Source organism: Triplophysa dalaica, chromosome 21 (assembly GCF_015846415.1).
Source record: "Triplophysa dalaica isolate WHDGS20190420 chromosome 21, ASM1584641v1, whole genome shotgun sequence".
Classification (NCBI taxonomy): Eukaryota; Metazoa; Chordata; class Actinopteri; order Cypriniformes; family Nemacheilidae; genus Triplophysa; species Triplophysa dalaica.
Genome location: NC_079562.1, coordinates 1,410,639 through 1,437,869, shown reverse-complemented (window position 1 = coordinate 1,437,869; position 27,231 = coordinate 1,410,639). Strand labels below are relative to the sequence as shown.

The 27,231-nt window shown below is 37.0% G+C and overlaps 6 protein-coding genes across 15 annotated transcripts; 3 read left to right on the top strand and 3 right to left on the bottom strand.

The window, feature by feature from the left end:
* The first annotated feature begins 5 nt into the window (after positions 1-5).
* Positions 6-5,808, top strand: nfya (nuclear transcription factor Y, alpha). Of its 9 annotated transcripts, none has more exons than XM_056735610.1 (11): positions 181-1,414; positions 1,530-1,574; positions 1,704-1,835; positions 1,999-2,121; positions 2,546-2,689; positions 2,831-2,962; positions 3,066-3,171; positions 3,257-3,405; positions 3,486-3,662; positions 3,982-4,092; positions 5,253-5,808. In XM_056735610.1, the coding sequence occupies exons 3-11, from the start codon at positions 1,758-1,760 to the stop codon at positions 5,310-5,312; spliced, it is 1,080 nt and encodes a 359-aa protein (XP_056591588.1). In that variant the 5' UTR covers positions 181-1,414; positions 1,530-1,574; positions 1,704-1,757; the 3' UTR covers positions 5,313-5,808. The 9 variants fall into 9 exon arrangements, with proteins under 9 accessions (XP_056591582.1, XP_056591583.1, XP_056591585.1 ...); XM_056735609.1 differs by having other exon boundaries at positions 5,250-5,807; XM_056735605.1 differs by lacking the exons at positions 181-1,414; positions 5,253-5,808 and adding an exon at positions 25-141 and having other exon boundaries at positions 3,982-4,925.
* A 781-nt stretch (positions 5,809-6,589) lies between these two features.
* On the bottom strand, positions 6,590-9,608 carry cav4a (caveolin 4a). Its single transcript, XM_056735243.1, has 3 exons — positions 9,250-9,608; positions 7,501-7,688; positions 6,590-7,399 (listed from the first exon to the last, which is right to left on the bottom strand). The coding sequence occupies exons 1-3, from the start codon at positions 9,466-9,468 to the stop codon at positions 7,249-7,251; spliced, it is 558 nt and encodes a 185-aa protein (XP_056591221.1). The 5' UTR covers positions 9,469-9,608; the 3' UTR covers positions 6,590-7,248.
* Positions 9,609-11,807: 2,199 nt separating this feature from the next.
* si:ch211-213o11.11 (probable G-protein coupled receptor) lies at positions 11,808-17,839 on the bottom strand. 2 transcript variants are annotated; one of them, XM_056734510.1, is made up of 2 exons: positions 17,669-17,839; positions 11,808-14,776 (listed from the first exon to the last, which is right to left on the bottom strand). In XM_056734510.1, the coding sequence occupies exon 2, from the start codon at positions 14,671-14,673 to the stop codon at positions 13,369-13,371; it is 1,305 nt and encodes a 434-aa protein (XP_056590488.1). In that variant the 5' UTR covers positions 14,674-14,776; positions 17,669-17,839; the 3' UTR covers positions 11,808-13,368. The 2 variants fall into 2 exon arrangements, with proteins under 2 accessions (XP_056590488.1, XP_056590489.1); XM_056734511.1 differs by lacking the exon at positions 17,669-17,839 and adding an exon at positions 16,249-16,305.
* A 1,351-nt stretch (positions 17,840-19,190) lies between these two features.
* Positions 19,191-21,036, bottom strand: LOC130410096 (ADP-ribosylation factor 4-like). Its single transcript, XM_056734514.1, has 6 exons — positions 20,851-21,036; positions 20,604-20,684; positions 20,402-20,511; positions 20,103-20,174; positions 19,690-19,815; positions 19,191-19,540 (listed from the first exon to the last, which is right to left on the bottom strand). The coding sequence occupies exons 1-6, from the start codon at positions 20,915-20,917 to the stop codon at positions 19,454-19,456; spliced, it is 543 nt and encodes a 180-aa protein (XP_056590492.1). The 5' UTR covers positions 20,918-21,036; the 3' UTR covers positions 19,191-19,453.
* A 645-nt stretch (positions 21,037-21,681) lies between these two features.
* On the top strand, positions 21,682-23,174 carry LOC130410097 (ADP-ribosylation factor 4-like). The gene is made up of 6 exons (XM_056734515.1): positions 21,682-21,849; positions 22,013-22,093; positions 22,204-22,313; positions 22,438-22,509; positions 22,593-22,718; positions 22,838-23,174. The coding sequence occupies exons 1-6, from the start codon at positions 21,783-21,785 to the stop codon at positions 22,922-22,924; spliced, it is 543 nt and encodes a 180-aa protein (XP_056590493.1). The 5' UTR covers positions 21,682-21,782; the 3' UTR covers positions 22,925-23,174.
* A 602-nt stretch (positions 23,175-23,776) lies between these two features.
* arf4a (ADP-ribosylation factor 4a) lies at positions 23,777-27,223 on the top strand. Its single transcript, XM_056734513.1, has 6 exons — positions 23,777-24,151; positions 24,527-24,607; positions 24,762-24,871; positions 25,695-25,766; positions 25,972-26,097; positions 26,430-27,223. Exons 1-6 carry the CDS (start codon positions 24,085-24,087, stop codon positions 26,514-26,516), a joined length of 543 nt encoding a protein of 180 aa, XP_056590491.1. The 5' UTR covers positions 23,777-24,084; the 3' UTR covers positions 26,517-27,223.
* Positions 27,224-27,231: the final 8 nt, after the last annotated feature.

Genomic DNA, 27,231 nt, shown 5'->3' with positions numbered 1-27,231 from the left:
GGCGGGGCGACTCGGGCGCTGTTCCTCGTGAGGTATTTTGCCGTGCGCCATTTTGGCTCTTGACCGAGACGCGTTGTGTGATTGGGTTCCAGGCGCCGCTATCAGAGCCAATCAGAGGTGCATCGGGCGGCGGCGCAGACGGTGAGTGAGCGCGGCTGCTGCGCTGGGAGGGGACGGGACTCGCTCGGTTAGCTGGGGATTGGTGTGTGACCGACCAACCAAATGACTAAAACCATTATAAACGGGAGTTGTGGGGATTGTGTGTGTCAAAGTCCACGGTGTGGACGGCGTGCACTGTAATGTGTTTAATTATGTATTTACAACAGAAAACAATCTCGTTTAATGATTCATTTTCTTTGTTTTCATGTTTAGCAGAGCCGGCGTCTCGTTTAGGCCCAGTTTAGCAGTTTAGCGCCGCGCTTTGTTATGTCAGTTTATTTACGTAAACAGATCGTCGATTTCTTTAGGTTTCAAATAGGCTTGAAAAAATGTTATCGCTTTGAATTTCGTTTTAAACACCATTTTGTGACAAATACATGTTTGTGCTCGAGAAAGGTAGATATAGGTGCTACAGGGCCAACATTGTTGGACAAAGAGAAAGCAAAGCATTAACATCATCTGTACAATATAATGTATCGCAAGACTTAAAACACGCTCATAATCAAGATTTGAGGTTAATTTGTGTGAAAGAAAAGTTAATAAATCATAATGAATGCGACGCGTGGAAGAGAAACAAAAGCCGATACAATGTAACGATACAAAGATACTTAACTGTTATTTTTTTCCTTTTTAATACCGGATGACAAATCTTAATATCGGTCCTTTGACGTAACGTTACTCGTGTGTTTTATGGCATAAGTCGTTTCCTATGTTTTATATTTGCATGTCGTCAACATTACAGCACTACCAACCTTTCTCTCATGTTTGTATCAGTTTTTTGTATAAGCCATGATTTTGCTATAGTATGTTAATTCATGGCACTATTGTATAACATGGATGCACGAATGGATATCAGTGTCCCCAAAAACATAAATTGTGAAGGAGGTATCTTACATATTACAATAATGGTATTGCCATTGTAATATTCACATACTCCGTATCACTTATGTCACATACAGAAAAAGGTAAGGGATGCTGCATAAGGTCCATAAACCATGCTAGTGCCAAATTTGGGCAAATCTTTGCATTCCGCTGCTATGGACTAAACTGAACTAAATACTTTCATACAGACAGTTGTTAACTCTTTTGCCCAAGATTCAGTTTTAAAGCGAGAGTTCTTCCAAAAATAAAAATGATGTCATTACTCACTCCCTAGTTGTTCCAAACTTTTTTGAATTTTGAGAATTCTTGTAACCAAACCGTTCTCGGACCACATTGACTACCATAGCAGGGAAAATGACAATGCTAGTCAAAGGTGCCCCGGAACTGTTTGCTTTCCTACGTTCTTCAAAATATCTTATTTTGTGTTCAACAGAATTAAAATTATAAGGTATTTTTTCTTCTCTCTTTCTTCCAAAACTCTTTCTCAGTTCAACAAAACAAAGACATTCATACAGATTTGGAACAACTCAAAGGTGAATAAATGATGAGAGAATCTTTCGTTTTTGGGTCAAGTATCCCTTTAGAACCCTAATATTTAGAATCTGCATCACGAAGTAAAAGTCACAAAGCACAACTCATTCACATTTCCTGCTATGTTTCAGACTCGTGCCGTGTGCTGATCTCATAACTCGAACCGCAGCGGTCAGACAGAAAACATGGAGTACACTACCGCCACTACATCCAGCGGAGAGCAGATAGTGGTGCAGACCAGCAATGGACAGATCCAACAACAGGTAGCATGTGATGCGTTGACGTTTACAAACACTATCTGATGCAGCTCATGCGATGCTGGTTTGAAATAGCTTTACAGCACGAAGTACACGAGCATTATTAATACAGCTCATCACTACACTCAGTATTGTGTAGTATGGTAACAGTCCGTTATCTCCGGCCCAGGGCACAGTGACTGAGGTGCAGTTGCAGACTGAGCCTCAGGTAGGCCAGACTGCAGCCCAACAGGTTCTTCAGGTAGTTGTTGGCTCTCCGAGACCCGCTGCCATCTCTGAATCTCCAAGCATGGCATGTCAACTCTCATTGCGTCTGATATGAGACCAGTTTTTGCATTTCATTGTAAGATAACAAGTGCAACAGTACCATTAAACTGTGGATCGAGGAAAATTTTGTCATATGGCATATTTTGGTCATCGTTCATTTTTTTATTTTACAACACAAACTTTCAGCGTCCTAATAATGCCACGTGCACGTTTCAACATGATTTCCGGCAAATAAAGAAACTTTTTGCAGACATTCAACATTATTCACGTTCACGTGCATTTCTTGCATGCATCTGTGCTGTGCATTCTCCTGTGTCCGTTCACTGTAAGAGTCATTTACACACTGAGATAAACCTTGCCCGTGCTATTATTGCCACTAATGCACTTTCTATGTCAACCTCGAAGGGAGATTTCTTTTAAAGCGGATGCGTTTTGTTCTTCTTGTCTAGGTTCAAGGCCAGCCTCTTATGGTACAAGTCAGTGGGGGTCAGCTCATCACCTCCTCTGGACAGCCTATAATGGTACAGGCGATGGGAGGGCAGGGTCAAACCATCATGCAGCTACCTGTATCTGGTACTCAGGGGCTACAGCAGGTGAGCTTATTTTATGTCCACAATCTGTACATTTGAGTTTGCCGTCTGAAAAGTATTTGTTTATCATTTTAATAAAGCGATGTACATTGTGATTTCGTTTGCTGAACTTGGGGTTTTAATAAAGATTTCTTTGTGCCACAGATTCAGTTGGTACAGCCGGGGCAGATTCAGCTCTCGGGTGGACAAACTCTGCAGTTACAGGGTCAGCAAGGACAGACCCAACAGATCATAATTCAACAGCCACAGACCGCCGTCACCGCCGGACAAAACCAGGTAGCTTATACGCACATATTCAGAGTGTGTGTATAGAATACAATGTGCAATTCAAGCAATGCATACAACACAAAGATGAATAAACGTGCTATGTATTTTTTAGGGTCAACAGCAGATAACTGTACAAGGGCAGCAGGTGGCACAAACCGCAGAGGGACAGACCATTGTTTACCAGCCTGTGAATGCTGACGGCACCATCTTACAGCAAGGTAACACACAGACACGACTGCCTTCCAAACATTTATGTTTCTCTTCATATGGTCTGTAATGTAATCTGTGCGATTATCTGTTCAGGAATGTTCACCATTCCAACTGCATCTTTAGCCGGAGCTCAGTTAGTCTCGACTGGATCGGGTACAAATGGCTCCAACAATGGTCAGGGAACAGTGACGGTCACTCTGCCCATGGCAGGAAACATGGTCAACACTGGAGGAATGGTCATGGTAAGTGCTTTTGTATTTCAGTTTACAACAGTTTTCGTGGAGATTACTGTTTGGTTGAATCTTTGTGTGTGTCGAATCAGATGGTCCCTGGAGGTTGCGGGACGGTCCCTAACATGCAGCGTATTCCACTTCCTGGTGCAGAGATGATGGAGGAGGAGCCTCTTTATGTCAACGCTAAACAATATCACCGGATACTCAAGAGGAGACAAGCACGGGCCAAACTAGAGGCCGAGGGCAAGATACCCAAAGAGAGAAGAGTATGTGTGACTACTGCAATGACAATGGCTTTCATTGGCTATTATTATAGGAAATATTTATTATTTTCCTTCATTTTCACTTGTGATTTTTTTTTATTTAATTTTGTATTTGATTGTTTATTATGATGTCATATGTGTTTTTAACTTGATTATTTTAGTTTAGATTTTTATTGATGATCATTTAATAATTTTTGTTGTTAAACTTATTTAACTTTTTGTTATTCATTTATTATTAGTGTACTTTATTTATTAACATTTAGGCGATTTCATTTAGTATTTCATCAAGTATTAATATAAAAATTGTATTGACTTTTTTTAGAAATACTTACATGAGTCCCGTCATCGTCACGCCATGGCCAGGAAGCGCGGGGACGGTGGCCGCTTCTTCTCTCCTAAGGAAAAGGAGGAGATGGCCCTGCAGGCCATGAAGGTGAGCGAGGGGCTTGAGCTGAGCTCTCACTGGCAAGCCACCTCTGCCCCGCCCCTGGGGTAACCTAGCGACAGGTTTTCCATCCAATCCCAGCCCGTATCTCAGCAGAGAGACTGAAATGGTCACGTACACCTAATTTAATTTAGACCATCCATACACTGCGTGCCCAAGCTCTACCTCATGTGTCTTTACTTCCGTCTGTCTGCCAATTTGAGGTCTCCGACAAAGTCGAATAAACTTATATACTGAGATTTAAGTTTGTATGTTCTAGTGTGTCGAATGAGCATTGTCAAGATTAATCCCCATGTTTGCTATGCTGTCAAGCTTCTTTCATTATTTAAAGTTACAGTTTGACATTTCAGTCTCGTTGATGCTTGCAGAGAGCTCATGGTTACCTTTGTGAGCAGCTGACCGCTTTTTCTTTCGAAATAAAACAGTGCCAGCTATAAACACGGGTGATTTACGCATTTGACTCTGAATGATAAGGGGGTCATTTCTAAAATATGGCTTTGGCTTCTTGCATTTCTGCTGTCTGTCTAAACAAACTTTGAACTTCTAGTCAGACTGCTGTTGTCACTGAGATGTATAAAGCTCTGTTCATTGTCCTTTTTGGTCTTAATGTATACATTTGTTTATTTCATTTGTTATGTATGGCTTGGCTTTCACCCCTGGATGCTCTTCTGTCTTTGCCCAGAGCTGTTGCTTTGTTATGACTTTGCCATCTTGTGTTTCATTCACAGTGGGCCATTGTTTCACTTTGCATTGCATTTGTGTTTGTTACTAAATGATTAAATTCCCTTTTTATGCAAATAAACCTTTGTTTTTGATTTTTACATATTTCTTTGCCGTTTTTACATTTATGTGTTGAATGTTTAATGATGACCCTTGTGAAGGCCATAAAGCCTGCACAGAAACTATGGTTACGAACATTTCATCAGAAATGTAATAGCTTTCTAGGTTTGTTAATTGATAGACAATTGACACAAACTCGAGAATCCACCACATTTTATCGTGAATATCTTTACACATCATCAGAGACACTTAATAGCAGAAAGTTTTCTGGGTTCAAACAGGTAAGAGTTCACGCAAAAGCAAACAATCCACTCCTAGCACATGGTACAGAGGAAGACTTTATCTTTCATTTTTCTCTTTCCTAGCAGAAAAGAGATCCTGACCAGCCGGACGAGGACACAGTTGGCCACATGATTCAGGTGGCGTGAGCCGATCTGCATGACACTCCTACATTTCAACTCATGAGTTATGACTCCACTGTTCAAGTCCTCTGTTCATCTTACTTAGTGAATCATTTCTATAGATTAAAGACATCATCCAATACTGCCAGTCTATCGTGGAAGCATTGGGATTTTGTCTTGAAACCATTTTAGAAAACAACGGGTGTATGCGGCACGAAAACATATTGATTTAGATTGAAATGTGTTCATGATTTGTACTTCCACATCATTTCTATATTTAATAGTAAGTGAGATGAAAATCCGTCTGAGATAATGTGAGGTGCTGTCGGGTTGTTTTTGATAACTGGATCAGAATGTGTTGAGATTATTATGCACTTGTTTTCTGTTTGTCCATCAACCCACACATAGACTTCTCCCTTTAATGAAACGTACAGTTCAGAATTCTTTGTACTTTATGTTGGTGTCTTCCTTATATGAAAATAAAGGTTGACGGTCTGCACAAGGTTGTACAGGCTTTTACACGTTTATTGAATTTTGGTCAAAAGAAATCGGAAAGTGTTAAATGCCCTCTCATTTGTAAGTCACTTTGTATAAATGAGTCTGCTAAATGTAAATCTTTTAGACATGCAATGATGAATATTCTGATGCGCAAATGCTATTTACACATTTTTTACTTTTGGCAACAAGTACTGTATTTTGCGTCCACCCCCAAATTAAGACTTTTAATCCTGAATTTAGAATTTTAATTAAACCAAAAACATATTCAGCTATACAATGCTGGAACATCAATTCTTTTGGTTGGTGGGCTCATTTTTTGTTTGAGTTTATGATACATTTCTATACTTCATGAAATGCCACAAAATCTGTGGCCACCCTAGATTCATCTTAGTTTGAGGGCCACTGGTATAAGCAACAGATGCATACCTCTTATATAATAATTAAAAAAAAATGTATTTAATTTAACAACATTTCATCTTTAGTTTGACTAACATGATGCAAAAATGTTTTTAAAAGTTTCAAGCCCTCTTCAGTAACCTATTTCTGGAACATTCCAGATATGTTTGTATTTCTTATTGCCAAGTTACAAACCCACACCCTGTTTGATTGCCTGTATTTTTAGACCCATCAGACATCTGAAGCATCTTTAAGCTTGCAAGTGTGTGAAGCCATTTTGAGTTACCGGGTTTTCAAGTCTTCTGTAAATGAGATGATTTACAATACGATCTGAAACTGAGTCTCATTGAGCTGCAAGACAAAAACAGATTTGATCTCCTGCACCAGCTTTATTCTTTATAAACTTGCCGTTTGTTTAAAAGTGCTTTACACATAAATTGAAAGTTCTCCGTGACACTGGGGTGTTCTGGATAAGGAGACAATTCTAGCTTAATTCAGTATGGTGATAGATCCATTACAGATCGAGGTGTTCGGTATCTAAAAGAGTTCTCGCTGTTATTTTTGTGGCCTCATATTTGCATATGAAAAGTGAGGCTTTTAATTGGAAAGATGGGAACAATCAGTTCTTCTCGAAATGAAAGGAATCGACACAATGTGGCAATGCAAGGGACTCGATGCAATGCAAATCAGGTCATCAAAACACAAAATAGATGTTCATGGAAGTGTTTCTGTAATGAATAATAGAAAGGCTGGATAGCTTTGCCAGCAGTGGCTGCAGGTGCTTCATCACATCTTGTGGAGGAAATTAAGAAATGATAAAAACAAAAAAGTTCATAAATCTGTATAAAAAACAGCTTCTTTACTGCTTCAAGATAAGATAAGATAAGATAAGATAGCGATTTTTTTTGTGAAGAATATACATTTCCTCCAAGTCTCTGACACGCTTTGTGTATTTTGGTGTGGTCCCCAATAACATTGACCAAGAATCAAATTGTCATCCCTCCTGAAATACAATATCTTTCCAGTACTGTGAATTCCAATTTGAGCTGATTCTTCCAGCAAACATTTGTCATTCCCGTGTAAAACGAATGCTAATTCCACCGCAGCACTTGGCTACACTTTGGCAGAAGGGTAAGATGAAGATGTCTAAAACGCTGCTCCATAACATCTGCAACCACCCTGTGTTTATCAAGACCACCTGCACACACGGTGTAAGGAACCTGGAAGAGAGAAAAGTGCGTGCTGTGGTTTAATTTGTTAGGTTCAAATCCCTATTTGAATAATATCATGGTAATATTCAGTCTGGCAGATCTGCACATACCAGATGTGAATGAAGCTGAGAATGGCAAAAAGAACTCCAGCGATGAGGGACACGGGAATAGCCAGCAGAGCTGTGATGATGCGATAACACCAGACCCGGCACACTTCGAAAAGAGCGTGACTCCAGATCCACACCCGGTCCCCACTGCGGACTGACACCGGTTCTGCTATCACATCTTGAAAAGTCACCTGCCATTCAAACATCGATAACACTGTCAGTGCATTCTCTGTTTTGGATGCAAACTGGAAACCACATCGCTTGGTCGACCAGCATCACCACACTGTAAAAACTATATGTTGTTTTAACTTAAAAAATTAAGTTACCCGGCTGCCATAAAATGTATTATTAAATATAAAACTATTTTTATAATAACACAAAATATTTAATATATATATATAAAGATATTATTAAAAATATTAGTTAACGTAACGATTTTGCATTAAATTTACATAATAACTAATATTCTTTCTTGTATGAACTATTTTTCAACTATTTGTTGAAACGAAAAATACATTTTAAAAGTGCAGCTTTGACCAACTGGCCAGTTCTGGTCCTGGAGGCTAACTAGTCCATACTGTATATAATCTGTGCTAAAAATCACAACATAGTTACATTATGATACTCAACATGTGAGTTCAACTACTCTTGCTTACGAAAAACATTACACAACATTTCCTTAAAGTCTGCAATGGTCATTTAATCGGCATTTTTAGATGCAAACTAAATTATGAGGGTTTTTCGACTTCATGCGGACCCGCAAGATCATACAGGCAGATGACATCAAAAAGAGCATTTAGAAAAACCTTTCAAAGTTTGCTTTTGAATCTCTCTGGTAATGTCATACGCCTGTCGGGTCTTGTTCCTGTTGTCTTATCAAAATCTGACTCCTCGTGAGATTATGACTCCCCTGTTTTCTCCTACGAAGGTTAGGATTAGGTGTGGGGGTGGGCTTTAGAGATAGACACCAATCACAAATTAGCAACCTAAGAGAATGAACCAATCAGAAGTAGAGGAGTCAAAATCTCACGGGGAGTCGAAATACGATACAACACCAGCTTTTAAAGGGGGACGAGCCACACAACATAATTTCAAGCCTACTTTCTTGTTTCAGTGAAAATTGCACCATGTGTATTTGAAGGCACAAGTAACAGTATTCACTATTTAAACATGAACCATTTCAAATCATTGTTGGCCACATCAGTGAACACTGTACTGTAGGGCTTCTGGAAATCTTTAATAGTTGTGTGATATGCCTGCTCAGCCCATCCAGTAGGTGGTTACTATTATTGTCCACAGCCGTGTAGAAATTCACACATGTGCTTCTAATCCATCTCCTGCTCCCTGTGGGTGTCTTAAATGTCTATTCAATGTTCTTTCTATTGGGCTTCCATAATGTCATTAAACGCAAAGGTTTTTGGAATATGAATGATCAAAATCTTGCAGACATAATGCCCTTAAATCCCAAATATGTTTTTTGTCTCAATAGGACCTGTTTCTGGTCCTGGAATAACATCCCTATCAGATCCTTATTAGTCTCATGGGAACTGGTTTAGTCTCAGACTTAAGCTGGAACATCAATGAAAAATATTAAGTCATCCTGTAATTTCTCAGATTTCACAGGTTTGGATTGATTTAATATCCTTTTTGGACGTTAATGCTGTTCCAGGACCAACGAAAGATCCAAGAACACAACAATATACAAAATTAAGTCTGTGGGAACTAAAACCATGTAATGATCATATGGATTACCTTTAGACACTCATTTATTTGTTTTGGGTCCCTCTCATCGATCAGAGGCCTGGTGTCGCTCTGTGTGGAGATTAAATCATCTTCTTCCTCCTCCTCCAGGACGGTTTCCAGCTGTGTCTTCCATGGCTGTTGCTCCCCATCATCCTCTCCATCTCCCGCATCACTCAGGTCAATCTCCGTCTCGCTCGGGTCCATACTCCGCATCATGGTGCCCGTCATCAATATAATGTGAGGTTGTGAAGTCAAAACTGCACGGAAACACGCACGAATGTACACCTGACACGTACTGTAGTACACACACTCACTCACACAGACACAGTGAATGGAGAGCGGGCTTAATTGTCTCAAAGCTGTGGCAGTGATATGAGATATATTAGGAAAGTGATGATGCCCTCGCAGGCATTCCCAAACAGGCCCCAATGGGAGGATCCCTGCCCCCACTGACACATCGCACTATAAATACCCTGTTAGTGACTGCTCAAATACAGCCCGGTGGTCAACTGCTAGACGCGAAAAGTTCAGATGGATCAACTAAATCAATCATCTGGAATGATTTTAGCAGAGATTGGGATTCATTAGAGAAATTAGTTGGGAAAACTATTAGAACTCTTTAGACAAAAATGAAACTCGCACGAAACCACCTGCTACCGACAAGATGTAGGAAGCAGCATCCCTGCTTAAAGAACTATAGCAACCATCACAGAAATTCTAATGGAGTCAGTGGTTAAAATGGGAGTTGCAGTGGTTTTAACAAGAGCTTCTTTTAAACAAATGAGTGGGTCTCATTACTAGAAATGATATATATTTTTCAGAAGGAATATCATGTCTGTTGCATGAACTCAACACTGTTAACAAAAGAGGATAAGAGATAGAAAGACATTTTCTGATTCAGTATGAACATTTGTACTGTATCAGGTGTGTGCCCTTCAAACAAATGTGCCTAGATTGTTGGAACGGATGTACCTTGTGACCATGTAAATTTAGTCTGAGAAAGGGAAATTATTAAAGAGACTTGTTTTATCAGATAGAAAATATAAAAAACATTTTTCAGTGTATTACATCACCAATGTTTTTTTAAGGGATGCTTTCCAAAACTTTGAATCAATTGAACCATTGAGCCCTCGAAATACTGCACATTGAGGACATCTGCTGGTCAAACATGTGTAAATAAAGTGGAAAGCCTAAACATGTCATTTTTTCATTTTTAAGCATTAAAGAGTGAATAGAATTGACTGAACTGTGCATTACCAAACTTCAGTTCCACTGAAGAATCTGAGTGTTGTCTTTAGTTTAATAACAGCGGTTTACTGCATCACTACAGTGTCCTGCAAGCTGTAATAATTCCTTCAGTAAATTCATACACTCATGCTCAACAGATTAAAATGTGTGCTTTCAGGAAAATGTGTGTTATCCAATCCACAGCAAATTTCACAAATAACAGTAAATCCTGAATATTATCTCACACTCTCTAATATATCAGCTAAAAAGTAAGTTTTTATAAGATACAGAATCCTCAAAAGTTTCAATGTTCCTGTCTATCATCGCAGGAACAAGTTCTGATGTTTAAGATCAATTTAGCAGAGCACTTTATCTTACATAAAAAATGCCTCTCTCACAGTGGCTCTTACTAAGATTTATTTTTAGCATTGTTTATTAAACAAAAAATCACAACGTTTTTACACCAATCACCATTATTTAATCTCTGTTAATGGGATTTTTCCTGATTCACGGCTGTTTCACAACATCACATTTACAAATGTTCTTTCGGCCAGCCCTGGTTTAGCTTGCTTTATCCTTTAAGACTAATCTGCATTTGGGAGACTGCATTCATTCATTTATTTATTTATTTAGAAATTAGATATTATTTATTAGAATGATCTTACTCGTTGTATAAACACCATGCACTGTGCTGTGTTCTAACTTATCTGTTTTTCCTTTTTGCCCCTGTAAAGCTGCTTTGAAACAATACACATTGTGAAAAGCGCTATATAAATAAACTTGAATTGAATTTCCTGCTGTCAAATCTCCCTATTAAAACGAAAAAAAAAAAAAAATGAAATATTGTTCAAGGGAACAATTCACCTATATTTCACATATACTAAGATTTAAATTGAATTCTATTAATTCTATAATTGAACACATTATCATAGTTATGATAGTTTTGATTTTAGTTGAATTAATATTGGAAACAAGCTTTCATTGTTAGAATTTTAGTATTTATGTTAATTGTATCTTGCTATATAAGATTAAATAATGTTTTTGGTTTTTGTTGAATATTATAATTTTAGTGCTTTAAATAATTTTTAGGTCATCATTTTATTTGATTTCAATGAACAGAAACATTTTCAAAGTTTTCATTTTAGTAAACTAAAAGAACCTTGTACATTACACATAAAAATCATTTAAAGTCGATGTTTTTGTCCGTTTTTGCTTTTTGCACCAGTGCTGTGAAACAGCTGTCATCCGGCAGATTTACTATGTTATGCAACCATAAGAGGTAGGTCAGAGATACACCCTGGGCTTGGGCCAAAATTCCAATCAGAAAATAAGCAGAAATATAACAGATAATCACTATTTAAGTGAAAAACGAATATAATAATAATATTTACAGCACCATACTCTCAATGTATTATAACTTGTTGTGTTTATATTCATCTTCAGCAGATTTAGGAGAAAACTCTTCGAATCTTGAAGCAAGATCTGAGCAATACAATTTTACCAGGACAAAACTAAATCATTAGTTCACATGTGCACTTTCACCATAAATACATGGACACAGCTGTTACTGGTGTTTGCCAACTAATGTGGGCATCTCCAATAATAAACAATAGACAATGCCGGTAATACTGTTTCGCTGGCAAAGAAACAAAGAACAATTAAATGTGATGTAATGAGTGACTCCATATACTGTACGTACTTTGAAAATAAGGGCAAAGATATTTCACAGACAATGGACATGACTGTGCCAACCATGCTGCCAAAAGTCAGTAGATGACCAACCAATGAGCTGTAAACACAACATAACTCAACATACAGTATGCTGTCCAATAGAATAAATACAGCAAAAAACTGAAATTAGAAACTCCTTTAAAATTCACATTTATAAATAAATACCGTACGTACAGATTGTTTGCTTTACCATGCAATATTCCTTTGTATGAGATTGTTTCTTGCCTGCTTATTTTTTACAATGTTTGACCTGCACCGCAGATGGATTGTTTATTATATAAGTTATACAATTATTATATAATATTAAACAAATAAATGGTAAACTGGTATTTTACCCAAAATAATATCAATTTCAATAAAAAAATCTGTATGGTCCCTTCATCCAGCTAGATGTTAAAGGGATAGTTCACCCAAAAAAGAAAGATCCTATCATCAATTACTCAACTTCCAGTTGTTCCAAATCTGTGTAAATTTGATGAACACAGAGAAAGATATTTGGAAGAATTCCTATAACCAGATAGTTATTGGACCACATTGACCACCAACATTTTTTTATTCTGTTGAACACAAAATAAGATATTTTGAAGAATGGAGGACAACACACAGTTTTTGGGCACTATTGACTACCATTGCCATTTTTCCTACTATGGGGTTTAAGAACTGTTTGGTTCCAAGCATTCATCCAAATGTCTTTCTCTGTGTTCAACCAAACAAAGAACAGGTTTGGAATAACTAGAGAGGGAGTAATTCATGATAGAATTTTCATTTTTGAGTGAACTGTCCCTTTAATATATATAATGTAATAATGTACCCAATGTACAGTACATAATGTTAAACCAATAACTGTCTATGTCCTGTTTGGAAAAATAATATTGTGGGTCTAGCATGGCCTTGTAAACTTATGGTACTGTTAAGCGTGTTGACAAAATGTTTATATGCTCTTGTAAGTTCCTTAGGATAAAAGCATCAAATAAATAAATAGTCACCATTGAAACTTTGTAATTGTTTCGAGACATTTTTTGCTTACTCTTTGTTGCTGTAAGTAATGCGTTTAAATATGTATTCTCTTAAAAAAAACATTTGTTTCAACAGTTAGGAAACAGCTATGAAGAAAAGAAAGTTTTGCTCTTATCGACTTCAGAGTGGAGCTGTTAATTCCTCATTCAATGTTTAAGTGACTTCTTCTGCTATTTGTCCCTGTATCCAAAAGCGGTTGCGCTCCATTGTACTCCTCGGCGTGACCGCATGGTAGCTGCATCTATTTGCCTCCTCGCCCCTGTTCCTGTGCAAAAAATGAAAAACGTCCTCCTGGCCTGAACGCTCGTGACCGGACGCTGAGCCCCGCATCGGCCTACGGGGCGATCGACAACACAACAGGATCTTACACAACTCCTCCCTGATCTGACGGTTCAGCAGTCCATAAAAAAACGGGTTCAATGCAAACGTCGAGTAAGCCAGCCAGGTGACTAGACCCTCTGCTTCATCGAAATCACTATGAGAAAACCCCAAAGTCAGATGCAGATGAAAAGCAAAGTAAGGCAGCCAGCAAAGCAGAAAGTGGCCCACGATAATGGCCAAGGTGATGGCCGCTTTCCAGCCCACCAGCGTTCTCTTCTTTCTGCGGGGGACTTCGTTTCTACGGACGCTGGTGCTGGTGGTGATGATGGTGGTTTGGCTGTTGACGGAATCGGATCGACGCTTTGGGTGCGGGGTCGGCCAGCTAGGGATCGGCCCCCTGTCCCTGGCAGCCGTGTGGGCAACCTTATAGACATTGGCGTAGACGGCAAGTATGATAGCAGATGGTACGCAAAAGCAAACGGCGCAGAAAAGAATAGCAAACATCCGTCGATGTCCACTGTGGCTCCAATGTAGAGAGCAATGGGTGGCTGCGATGGAGCTTCTGCTGCCATAATTGGACCACCCGAAGACGGTCGCCAGTCCGAGCGAAGTGGAAACCACCCACACCAGACCCATCACGGCGGCCGAGACCCACGGGGTCAGCCTGGCCTCGTATCTCATGGGATGTACAATATAGAAATAACGTTCAATACTAATCACTGTTACAGTAAAAATAGAGGCAGATATGAGAAAGGCATTGAGGAACACATAAAGCCGGCATTCGAGTACCGAAAACACCACGCCAGCGAAAAAGGGTGAACCGCAGACGATGCCCAGAGGCATGAGCAGGGCGGCACACAACAAGTCCACGATGCACAGGTGACCCACTAAACTAAACTTGCGAAGATGGGGAACTTTTAAAACGACGGCAAGGATGCAGCTGTTTGCTAGCAGCGCTACTGCATTAAGGGTCACCATGACGATGAGTACTGATGTATCTCGCAAACGTGATTGAGGATTGGACATGGTGCCCAGCTGCATGCTGGGAGCCAGGTGTTCTGGGTGGCCATGTCTCAGTGTCTCATTAAATTCAGTTTCATTAATCTCCGTTAATGGAGTTAATCCACACGCGTCCATTGTTTACAGCGTGGCGCACACGGCACGAAACAGAACCAGGGGTTTCTCCATTTTCAACCAATCGGAAATACACGAGTCCTTGTCTGGAGGTCAAAGGTTAGCTCTGTTGAAGAAACAATTTGAGAATTAATATTGAAATTTAAATATATTTATGGCATATACTGTATTTTGACAGGCAGTATGAAAGCACACAGCACCACATAGCATTTGGGTCAATATCACAGCCTATCCAAATCACAGTTTGTCCTTAAATCATATGGAAAAAGGGCTTTTTAATCAGGATTAATCGCATCCAGATTCAAGTTTGTGTTTACCTAATATATCTCAATACAGTATTTATTTTGTTTTTATAAACGCATACACCTACACATATAAGTATATATTTAGAAAATATTTGCATGTATTTATTTTTGTTTTGTTCTATAAAGATTTTTTCAATTTTAAATGATTCTTAAATAAATACCGGTATGTGTTGAAAAATACACAATTAATATGCAGAGCACACAGAGATATATTATGTAAAAACAAACTTTAATCTAGATGGGATTAATAGTTGAACAGCCCAAAATAAAACAAATAATAATTTGTGTCATTATTATATTAGTAGATTTTTATGCATTCATTATGTGAATGATAATGTCGAACATTTCCCCCACCAAATTCGTTTATCATTTTGGGGTGAAATGTGACCTTATCATTTACATTGTACTCCATGGTACTTTAAACAATATCAATGCATTACTGACATAGTGTCCAGAAAAAAATATTGTTTTACCATTGCTCTAGTCCTATAAAGTATAGTCATACTATTGTCATATACCAAGTTTTATGAAAATATTTTTTGAATGTGCATCTAGTCACATTCTGTTTTGGTGAACTCATCTGAAAGTGTGCGGATAACCAGTAAGAGAAAGACTGAAGCTGGATCAATTGGAATAATTCATGATGCTCTATTGGTGGAGCTCTTAGTGATGTAAGTGTTTAAAGTGGAGTATAATGAGGGTGTTTGTTTCCCTGCAGCTGCTGCAAGGGCTTTCTCTGCCATTTGCATGAGCTCACTGTCACCTACACATCACAATACACCCATACAAACACTCTCATAGCCACAGACATCATCTCACTGCTGTCATTTACTGGCATTTATCTACTGGATGCACAGTAGTTCTCAACCAGGGGGCGCAGAGGTACTGCAAGTGGGGCGCGACGAGTTTAATATATGGGGTGGCAAGGGGGTGGCCAAGGCTAATTTAGGGGGTCATTCCATGGGACTGTCAGATTAAAATAAAATCATTGATGCTGATTATTGCCCTCGATTATTAGCCTACATTCATATTCAAGAATAAACGAAGACGTTTTATAGGCTACAAGACAAACTGAGAAGCATTTATGAATTATTTTATTGCTGCTTTGGTTCTCTAAGCTAAGGAACATAAAAATCTGTTGTTCAAACGGGAAATACATAGATAATAATCAAACAACATTCAACATCACTAAATAACTCAATGGCTTCCGGTTATACATTAAAGAGTCTGACTACTCTACTGAATCTCTTTCTTACATCTTACATTTTCATACCTGTACGCTGTTTTCATGATAAACTTCGAGAGCGTGGCGCACTTCACCAAAGCTCTTCTTCAACGGGAATCATTTAAACGCCTCTGATTGGCCAGTATATTCATACGATGAACTTGATTGGCTGTAATGCTCAAACCTGTGGCAGAGCGAATATAATGCTGTCAACTACACTGTAAAAAATAACACAGGTATTTACTTAAAAAAAATAAGGTAACAATATTACACAAAATATTTTTAAGTACTTTGAAGCATATTTTTTACGCAATATTCCATGAATAAATCAAGTAAAACTACCTAAATCATTTAAGCAGGTCACATGATAAACTTTAAAAAATGAAGTAGAATTACTCATTTGAGCATTGGATTTAACTTCTTGAACTTTTTTAACTTCATATTAATATTTATTATTGTTCACAACATATATGATGTACAAGTAAGCTGAGAGTTGACTCACTACTGACATTAGCAGCATTGCTGTTCACTACATGAAAAAACACACTGCACAAGCTCTCCCATAAACTAAGTACAAGCAGCACACTTCTGAAAGATGGTAACCACGAAACTCAGAAATACAAACTGAATATCTTCTAAATCTTAAAGACAACGGAACAATAAACACTATCAAGTCTTTCATTTCATTCTAAAGCACATAAAATAGCACCTTTTCACAAAAATGACTCTCCAAATGCAGTCGCATGCAGAGCATGCTGGGAACTCTAAATTCACTGCTCAGTTAGGGATTTTAACTTAAATAATTCATGTAGTTCCACCACAAAATAATTAAGTAAAGATCCTTCATACAAGTTTAAGTGGGTTGAACATGCTACAATTAAGTCAAATTCACTCAATTATTTGTGCATTTAGAATTCTGAGATATTTCTATAATTTTAACTTTTAATTTTGGTTAAAAAAACAATATCACAATTCTATTAAGTAAAGTTTACCCAATTCATTTCATGAAAACTCCTGCGACACAGAATCATTTTTTACAGTGTACATTCGTTCATTTTCACATTATCTTTTCTATAGATTGCGACTGTCTGTCCAACTTAGTTTTTTATTATGCAGGGACCGTTTCCCCCCTTTATTTTAAATGATGAGGGCAGTTTTGTTCATCTTGTTGTCATTTGATTCCAAAGCCTCTCTCAATTAATTTCCGACCCTGATGTAAACACTGTATGTTGGGAAGCGACACTATCTCTTAATGCAGACTAACTAAAACTAAATGAAGTTAATAACGTTAACACAATGAAAAGCTGTTCAGGAATCCTAAACCAAGTGACACTTTTTTTTAAATATGATACTTTCTTCTTGTGTATATTTTTCTAAGTTTAGAAAACTTTACATTTACGCAACATCTAAAGGTGTAACTTAACAAAGTAGGTATAACATGATGGTATGGTTCAACAAAAAAACGTACCTGGCTGAGTCTGACTTGAAATGGATTGAAAGAATAATCCATTTGTTTAGCAAATTGCAGCGATCCATTTGCTTCTTTTCGATCTTTCTTCAGTCTTTAAAAATAAATCTCAGATTTTGCTCAGTACAATCCATCACACAACTATTTTTCTGGAGTAAAATAAAACGCTGCTGTTCCAGTGTGAATGGGGATGTCAGTGGTGTTCAGTGCCACCCTCGACCCCCCTCTGGCTCCACCACTGGGAGTGGCTTATAAATCTTTACATATATTTCTAAAGCTGTTGACAGTTATTAAAGATGTAAATCGCTATTTTCGACAGTCAAATGACACCACACGACGTCTGTATTAGAAACTGCGAAGAAACTGTCGCTCGTGTGAAAATCACTGAAATGTGCACCGTTCTCGTGATCTGGCGGATTAATCCTCTTGGAAGAATGCCCAAAACACCACAATTTTGTAATGGTATTAATACAAAACGCTAATGATTCAAAATGGCATTTCAATGTAAACCATTAGTTTCTATGTATGTATTAATGTGTGTGTGTGTGTGCGTGTGTGTGTGTGTGTGTGTGTGTGTGAGTGCGTGCGTGCGTGCGTGCGTGTGTATGTTTTTTTGTGTTTTGTGTGTGTGTGCATATAGTGCATATAGTGAATATATATATATAAACCTTAACTATATCTAATATTTGCACATTATCTCATCCATCCTCAGTGTATGTTGGGAGAGATCTTTAAATGGGTTGAGAAGCAGTGATCTAAAAGATTTAAACCAGTGACTGGTGCAGATAAACCATTTATGGGTCAAATAAGGATTTTCGACATGCCAATTTTATATAAATGTCTGTTTTATCTAAAAGAATGTGGTGTATACATAAATGCAGATTCAAATTTTATATTAAGTGATTTTTTAAATTACGAATATCAAGAATTTAATGAAAATTAATTTATTTCCTTGACATTTTTTTACAAATCTTTAGTATTTAAAGCGATTAGGAACAAAGTATTCCATATATTTTTGGTCTATAATTTTGTCTTCCTAAACAAAAAAAACAAACTAATTTCTTGAAAACTGATATAAATGTTTCATATATACCTTTCACTTTAGCACTGTGTTAGAGATTACTATATTTGATTTGTGTTATGAAAATGAGCAAATAGGTAGACCTATTGTTGGTAGACCTTACTGCTTTAAAGAGAATACGTATTAAAATAGAGTATATGTTTTATGTTTATGCAACAAATAAAACCTTGTGCAGTCAGAAGCAGAAATGATAAATTAGACAAATTTTAAACTTTCGAGAAAATTGGGGAAAAAGACATTTTATAGTAAAATCTATAGATTTACTTATGTGATTTTAATTAATTAAAACATAATATGAATGATAAAGAATACAAGGGCATCTGCAATGCCAAAATCAAAATTATGATTAAATTAGATTTTTCTCTCTTAGAATGGTGTAACATGCATTAAACATTTCCATGTTATTGCGAATGAATAAATAAAGAGTCATAAGGCAACTGCTGGAATTAATTATGTATTAAACATCTCAATATAAAAAAGTTGGAAACTGTACATAACATGAGATAATACACCATATGTGTAATATAATAGCAAAACATGTGAATTCACAGAATACATTCATAGTGAATTAAAAATATAATTTATACAGCATAGTAGAATATAACGGTACACCGTCCAGTAGAAGTGTATAGTAAATAGGCAAGGTCCATAACCTTGTGCATTGTCTTTGCATTCAGTTCAGCAGAAAATCAAGTTTTGCATTGTTAAAGTTTGGAGAGTTGATCTGAGAGCCAATCCAGTCCTTCATATAAACCTGATCCTGAAACTGCACAGGTTTGCTGAATGTACCACTGCGAGAGAAATAAAGAACACGTACATACAGCTCTTATTATCCTTTGTCATTCACTTTTATTTCTCATTTTATTTACTTTATTTAACGTGTTTTATTGTCCCGTCAAACAATTCAGTCCTGTAAACAATGACATCATATGTAACTCACCTGTCTGTTTTTGAGTGCATGTAAGCTCAGTCTGTCTGTCAGCTCGTGGACTGGCATGGCTTTGGGTAAATCCTGCTTGTTAGCAAGTACAAGCACAACAGCATCTCTCATCTCATCCTCCTGAAGCTGAAGAGAATACAAGAAGGCAAGTTAATTTATATTGCATTTTACTGTGGGTATGTTTGTACACTGTTTAAGTTAGTAAATGTTCAAAATAATGGTGACATTAAAATGAATCTTGTGTTCATTGTCAAAAAGGGCTTTTGTAGACGTTTGTTATTTGGTCAATAAAAGCAATTGATGTGATTTCCTGTTTCTGACTTTTTTAACTGATTTAACTGATTTGCATGGATAATATTTGCTAACACTCAGAAGCATTTTTTTCAGTTAATAAATATACTTTCTTGACTTACAATCTTATGGAGTTCTGCTGCTGCCGTCTCAATTCTGTCATGATCACTGCTGTCCACCACAAAGATCAGACCCTGAATTACACAAACACATGTTTACTGCTTACGTGACCTTTTTAAACCTGTTTTACGTCTGAGTCATGCTGTGTATGTATGAAGGTTTGCAATACATTACGTAACAACATGTTAAACCAAGTGTAATTAACATTTTTGAAATAAAGACATTTTTGTTAAAAATATCTAGGAGATAGTCATAGAACTACAATTTTTAAATATTGTAACTGAAAATGATTAAAACTTACCTTAGTGTTCTGATAGTAGTGTTTCCAGAGACGTCTGATAGTGTCCTGACCACCAACATCCCAAACCGTGAATGAGATGTTCTTATATTCAACTGTCTCCACATTAAAACCTAGAGAGGAGAAACAGGGTCATTGATCACATGAATCAATAACATAAGTTTATGATGTTAATAACACAAAATACAAATCTCAGGATTCTTACCAATAGTTGGAATGCTTGTGACAACTTCACCAAGTTTTAGTTTGTAGAGGACTGTGGTCTTTCCTGCTGCATCCAGACCGACTATATAACAATATAATATGATATAGCCTTTATGATATTTTTAATATATACATATATTTATTAGAATACAACTGTTTTAGTGAAGTTTAATTATATTTTACACAACAAATACGATCATATTATTTATAAAATAATTGAGATACACGGACAAACCATATTTACTCACCCATTAACAATCTCATGTCCTTCTTCTCAAAGAGACGAGCGAAAACGTAGGAAAAGAAGTTGCCCATTTTTACCAAAAACTTTGAAAAACTTCGAGTGTGAATATTCGATGTTAATCCGATCTCTCGGACTGGTAGTGTGATCGGACTGTGTGTGTGAGTGCGTTTATATAGAGTCACAACAGCGTACTTTCACTTTGATTGACACCTCAGCACTAGAAGCGCGCAGTTTCACCAGCGGCAAATCCAACGTGTTCGAAATGACGTCACCGCATGTTTTGTCTCTGTATTTCTATTTGACCACAACAACTTCATACACGTGACAGAAAGACAAAAACAAGTGATTTTCGGCATTCAACCCACTTTTAAACCAAAAAACAAAATCAATGAACACACTTTGCTTCGAGAAAAGTTATTTATATTTACATTTAGCTAGCTGACGCTTTTATCCAAAGCGGTTTACAAAGGTAAACAATTGAAGCAATTGGAACAATTTATAGGTCAGTATACGTTTTAGGACAGTAAATAGCCTCCTTTTAAAACAGTTGTTGCCATCTCAACCATTGTCGTTTCAGAAAGTTTAGGTTTAATGTTGATCCTAACTAGACAAAAAAGCGTTTATTAAGGTGTCTGTATGAAATACGTTTTAAACTTCCAAAGAAATCTTGAGAAAACAAGTTAAAATGTGGCTTTGTTTTTGTTTAGGCATGTTAGAATGTAACACATGCGGTGACGTCATTTTTGAACGCGTTGGATTTGCCTCTGGAGAAACTGAGCTTCGCGTCTCGTGCAGTGTGGCGGTGTTGAGCTGTCAGTCAAAGTGAAAGTGCGCTGCTGTTACTCTATATAAACACACACACACAGTCTCACATCACACACTCAGTCTTCACTTCATCTGACAGCAAACAGCGTTTTCATCTGCACTGTTGGAAATATGGGCATCTTCTTCTCCAGTGTTTTATCTCGTCTATTTCAGAAAAAGGAGATGAGATTGCTTATGGGTGAGAAAATATTATTTTTAAGTTTTTCTGATCATTTTCTTTTACTTTCGGCTAATAACAGTGAACTGTTTTGACGATCATAGAATGCTAATGTGAATATATGAAATAATTCTGTATATTTAAGTTAGTCTTGTTGTAAAATAAACTGATTTCTTTCTCAAAGTCGGTCTGGATGCAGCAGGAAAGACCACAGTCCTCTACAAACTCAAACTTGGGGAAGTTGTCACAACCATTCCAACTCTTGGTAAGAAGATCAAAATGTACAAATAGTGAATACTTCGTTTCAAATCTAATGACTTCAAGTTTACAGGATTTACTGAATTATTAATTTCATTTAAAATCTGTTTCATCTAGGTTTTAATGTAGAGACAGTTGAGTACAAGAACATCTCATTCACTGTTTGGGATGTTGGTGGTCAGACCACAATCCGAGGTCTCTGGAGACATTACTATCAGAACACTAAGGTAACACACAACATTTTCATTAATTGCTGGTTGTTTTTGTGTGTGTGTGTCTGGCACTTGCTAAATTAACTTTAAATTGTCTTAAACCTTTGAAGTGAACATGGGGTGTGTTTGTGTAATTCAGGGTCTGATCTTTGTGGTGGACAGCAGTGATCGTGACAGAATTGAGATGGCAGCAGAAGAACTCAATATGATTGTACGTTCAACAAGAAACTATATTTTTGATTGAAACCATTTCTATCCGTCATTAATTTAATTAAACTATGTTTTACCCTTTAGCTTAAGGAGGATGAGATGAGAGATGTTGTTGTGCTTGTACTTGCTAACAAGCAGGATTTACCCAAAGCCATGCCAGTCCACGAGCTGACAGACAGACTGGGTTTAAAGACCCTCAAAAACAGACAGGTGAGTTACACATCATGATGTCACTGTTCACAGGTCTGAAGATTACTTTGTCTGTGTTTGGCGTGTCAATAAAACATTTTAGTTATGAGAAATAAAATGTTTCTGTGTCTCTCTCGTAGTGGTACGTTCAGTCAACCTGTGCAGTTCAAGGATCAGGTTTATATGAAGGACTGGATTGGCTCTCTGATCAACTCTCAAAACGATAACAATGCAAAACATTTAAGTGTGAAAACAATATTTTGTTTTAAACAGAATTATATATTTTTTTATGATGTACTATCACGTTCTTCTATGCATATTGTTAATTGTCAATTATGATAATTCCCTTTTTATGTTATTGCACTGAATTAGAAGACACAGTATAATTTATTAAAAGATAAATGTTTATTACTACACTACTGTATTTTGACTGCTGTATGATGTAATTATTCTATGTACCGTAATTTTTTCATTCATATTTTGTTATGTGGAACATTTCCCAAAATATTTGTTGTCCCTATAATAAAGGATATTCAAAGGCATTTTATTTGCTTATTTCTGTGATAATTTATTATATTTCCTCTTATTTGTATGATTTGCTAAAAAGTAATTGGAGAACACAAAATCCAACGGAAAATGGGAATTATTGTGATTAGAACGAAAAGACATCGAACATAAAACAAAAAATAAAGGGATTAATAATAAACAGAATATTCTTAAAATAGAAAGTAAATAAGGTCATATAAAATGTCTTGTGCCTCTACGAAGTATTAATATTTTATTGACATTGATCTTTGCACTATTTATATTTTATTAATATCACTATTCATGACATGTAAAAAACAACATAAAGTCATCATAGAATAATTATATACACGTATTCTTGTGTGATCAATCTGCCGTCGGACAGTTTTGCATGATGTGGCACCTGTGACGTCATTTTGACCGCGTTGGAGCTTACGAGCAAAAAGCGTGAAGACTCCGAGAGGCGCTGCGCAAACCGATCGGCGTATGAAACTGAGATATCGCGAGAGCGATGTGAAACCCAAAGCTGTGGAAGCCGTGCTGTCGCGATACTTCGATGTCTACGCCGATCGCTTGCGCAGTGCCTCTCGAAGTCGATCACACCTACATTCATTTGAAGAGAGAGTGCTGAAGAAAGAGAGAAAACAGAAGAACAGGAGAAGAAAGAGGAAAGAGAGAAGAACGAGGGATTTTAACTCGCTTCTGCCAGGTTTAATGTGAAGCCGCAGTCAGTGTTTGATGTTTAATGACAGTTCAGCTGTTGAGTGCTGACAGGCGCTGTGCTAAAGGCTAACGGCTGGTTATCTTTCCCAAAGAACTTTTTACACGTTAACACTTTTTCTTGTTTTTTGAGTTTTTTAACATGGGTCTGACTATCTCAAGCGTCTTTTCTCGCCTCTTTGGAAAGAAACAGATGAGAATCCTCATGGGTGAGCTGACAACTGCTTGTTTGGTGTCAATTAGCTTAAGTAAATGCCTGTAAATGTATGTTTGCGACGAGTGTTCTTATTTAATATTATTTCAGTAGCTGATCAGTATATGTATTTTAACCAAATTTCGCCAAATGCTAGTGTTAACTTGTAAACAATGGTAAAATCCGTAGATACTACTACATACTACATATGTTGTATAACGTTACTTGAATCTTTCTATAGTAAATTTTGATGTATTTACTACAATTATAAATACTAATGTTAGGGAAGTTAATAAAAGTTAGTTGTAATATTAATACTACAGAATGCTGTAGTCTTCAGTGACCCTGAAGTTTCCAAGATGTTTGATTTATTTTCCTTTTCTTCGATTAGTTGGTCTGGATGCTGCTGGAAAAACAACAATTCTGTACAAACTCAAACTGGGAGAAATAGTCACAACCATTCCAACTATTGGTGAGTAATACACAAAGATGAATAAGGAGACAGAATGTGACTTTTTGACAAATGAGTTGGATTCAAGCTATGTGTTTAGCTCTGTGGATATTGATGTTAACACTCACTGTATCTCTACAAAAGTGTAACACATGAGAACATTTGTGCATTCCAGGTTTTAACGTTGAGACGGTCGAGTACAAGAACATCAGCTTCACCGTGTGGGATGTGGGTGGCCAGGATAAGATCAGACCTCTGTGGAGACACTACTTTCAGAATACACAGGTAAACAGATGCTTGGATTTCTTCATGTCACCTCACACAATGTTAAAATACAGTCACACGGTGGGGTCACAACAGGAGATCCTCATTCTGAAATGTGTTTGTCCTCCAATAGCATTTCTGATTGTGTCTCATCCTTGTTAACTGTGAGAGCTGTTGTTATATTCAGACTTCATGTGTTCATTGTATGAGGATGTTAGTGTTTACATTAGGATTAAAGTGAGCCAGTTTTATTCCGAGAACTAAAAGTCATAGTTCTCTTTTGAACCGCATAGTTCTCCGTTTCTTTGTTCTAGTATAGTTGTATTATAATATAATTTAAAATGTGTTGAATATAACTTTATATTAGCAGGTTTTTTATAAAGAAAAAGATGGAACAGTTAGTGGAGTGTGACAGAATCAGATTTTCTTTTGTGTCTTTAAATTCTACTGAATTATTTTTTTTGGAGCACTACACACTTATTGACAGCTCAAAACTGATCAAATAACATAAAATATTGCGAGGGCTTTGGAACATTTTGACGTTTGCGAATGAGATTAGGTTGGGCCAGTATGACAAATTAACAAGCCGTCAAAAAAACATGAAAAATAAGGTGCCGTGCAAACATTCGTGTTTATTAGTCAGCCTGAGCTGGCAAACTCAAACATTGTCATTCATCATAAAACTACATTTGAATTGCCAAAATTGTACATATTGTTTAAATGTCATAAAGAATAAGAATTGAATTCGTTATGTATTTTATAGTCTTTAAAGACCAGATGTCAGCCTTCAAATAAGTAAATTGGTGCAGTTGTATGATTCACCTGTGTTGTGTTGTTTCTTCAGGGTCTGATCTTTGTTGTGGACAGTAATGATCGTGAGCGAGCACAGGAATCTGCTGAGGAGCTTCAGAAGATGGTGAGGAAACACACAACCTTCTTAGCAAAACTCACTGTTCTAAACTCAATCACACCCAACATGAAACTAAATGCATGCTCTCAGTCTGTACCTGCACGATAACTGCACAACCCCGAATAAAAGAACCTCCTGCACAATCCATTAGTCAATCAGTGTTGAAAGTTGATGAGAGATCTCAGTCTGCAGATGTTCTGTCTCCACACAGCTCCAGGAGGATGAGCTGAGAGATGCTGTTCTCCTGGTGTTTGCCAACAAACAGGATCTACCCAACGCCATGCCCATCAGTGAGTTGACCGACAAACTCGGCCTGCAGACTCTCAGGAGCAGAACTGTGAGTATCTTATCACACACACATCTCGATGACTTACAAAACTAAGTGCAGGTGCATTTTAATTGTTGATAAAATGCACTCTTGAAATAATGATTAATTACAATAATCATAAGTTGAATAAAGTATTTTCATGTAATTTGTTTTTCTAATTCAGTCTAGCTGCAATAACAAATTTTTTGCTGGTCAGTGTTTGACAGTTTAGGACTACAAATTAGTACAATTTATAAATAAATGTTAAACAACAGGTCATGTCCAGGCCTTATTCCCAAGGTGTCATGAAAGTAATGTTACACATCAGTTTGTGTGTAATTCAATCATTTTCTCTCCATCAGTGGTATGTCCAGGCGACCTGTGCGACTCAAGGAACAGGTTTATACGAGGGATTAGACTGGCTGTCTGAGCAGCTCTCCAAAAACTAACCCGCCAGTTCTGTTCATCCAGGAATCATTTTACCAAAGGACATGATTTACTAGTAGTTACCAAAAATTCACCTGCTGATCTCAGCATTGGCAATTCCCAATAACGTCTCATTCCTTTTTTGTATTTTGCTTGACTGACATTTTTTCTGCTTTATTTCTTACATTGTCATTCCATTAGATGTGTGTAGTAGCCATAAAGTCTTTATTTCTGACCACACATATGGAACAATACATAAGGTTTAAAGAGCTCTTTATCAGGTTTAATGTTACTGTTAGTCTAGTACAGTACACACTAGAATAAACAGCTTGTAGTTTTTAAATGACGACACATATGAATATTTATATATTTTTTCCTTAATTTGTTACTCTTTGCCATTCCAAACATCTAGTTCGCTGCCGTGATGGCATGCTTCACGTCAAGCAAAGAGTTCTTCCAATATTAAGTAATAAATCAATGTGGTCACGAGCTAACAAGCGTATAGATTATTTTTGTAAATAAGAAGCCTTGATGCATGTAATCACGATTCGCCTTAACTGAACTGTGCTTTACAATGTGATGCACATGTCAAATCTGCTTTATTTTGTAAAAATAAGACATGTCAATTTGATGTTTATTCTCCCATGTGTTAGAACTTTGAGAAAACCAGTGCCAGCTGTTTCCACTTCAACTGTATCAATAAACCTTTCAAATAAAAGTCTGAAATAAATGTGGGCT

Coding starts and splice junctions, on each gene's coding strand:
- nfya (XM_056735609.1), top strand. CDS start 1,758: ATGGAGTACACTACCGCCACTACATCCAGCGGAGAGCAGATAGTGGTG. Junction 1,836..1,998: donor ATGGACAGATCCAACAACAG/GTAGCATGTGAT, acceptor TCTCCGGCCCAG/GGCACAGTGACTGAGGTGCA. Junction 2,690..2,830: donor GTACTCAGGGGCTACAGCAG/GTGAGCTTATTT, acceptor TTTGTGCCACAG/ATTCAGTTGGTACAGCCGGG.
- cav4a (XM_056735243.1), bottom strand. CDS start 9,468: ATGACGGGCACCATGATGCGGAGTATGGACCCGAGCGAGACGGAGATT. Junction 7,689..9,249: donor AAATAAATGAGTGTCTAAAG/GTAATCCATATG, acceptor TTTGAATGGCAG/GTGACTTTTCAAGATGTGAT. Junction 7,400..7,500: donor CTCAGCTTCATTCACATCTG/GTATGTGCAGAT, acceptor TCTCTCTTCCAG/GTTCCTTACACCGTGTGTGC.
- si:ch211-213o11.11 (XM_056734510.1), bottom strand. CDS start 14,673: ATGGACGCGTGTGGATTAACTCCATTAACGGAGATTAATGAAACTGAA.
- LOC130410096 (XM_056734514.1), bottom strand. CDS start 20,917: ATGGGCAACTTCTTTTCCTACGTTTTCGCTCGTCTCTTTGAGAAGAAG. Junction 20,685..20,850: donor GGACATGAGATTGTTAATGG/GTGAGTAAATAT, acceptor ATTGTTATATAG/TCGGTCTGGATGCAGCAGGA. Junction 20,175..20,401: donor ACTACTATCAGAACACTAAG/GTAAGTTTTAAT, acceptor TGTGTAATTCAG/GGTCTGATCTTTGTGGTGGA.
- LOC130410097 (XM_056734515.1), top strand. CDS start 21,783: ATGGGCATCTTCTTCTCCAGTGTTTTATCTCGTCTATTTCAGAAAAAG. Junction 22,314..22,437: donor ATTACTATCAGAACACTAAG/GTAACACACAAC, acceptor TGTGTAATTCAG/GGTCTGATCTTTGTGGTGGA. Junction 22,510..22,592: donor CAGAAGAACTCAATATGATT/GTACGTTCAACA, acceptor TTTACCCTTTAG/CTTAAGGAGGATGAGATGAG.
- arf4a (XM_056734513.1), top strand. CDS start 24,085: ATGGGTCTGACTATCTCAAGCGTCTTTTCTCGCCTCTTTGGAAAGAAA. Junction 24,872..25,694: donor ACTACTTTCAGAATACACAG/GTAAACAGATGC, acceptor TTGTTTCTTCAG/GGTCTGATCTTTGTTGTGGA. Junction 26,098..26,429: donor AGACTCTCAGGAGCAGAACT/GTGAGTATCTTA, acceptor TCTCTCCATCAG/TGGTATGTCCAGGCGACCTG.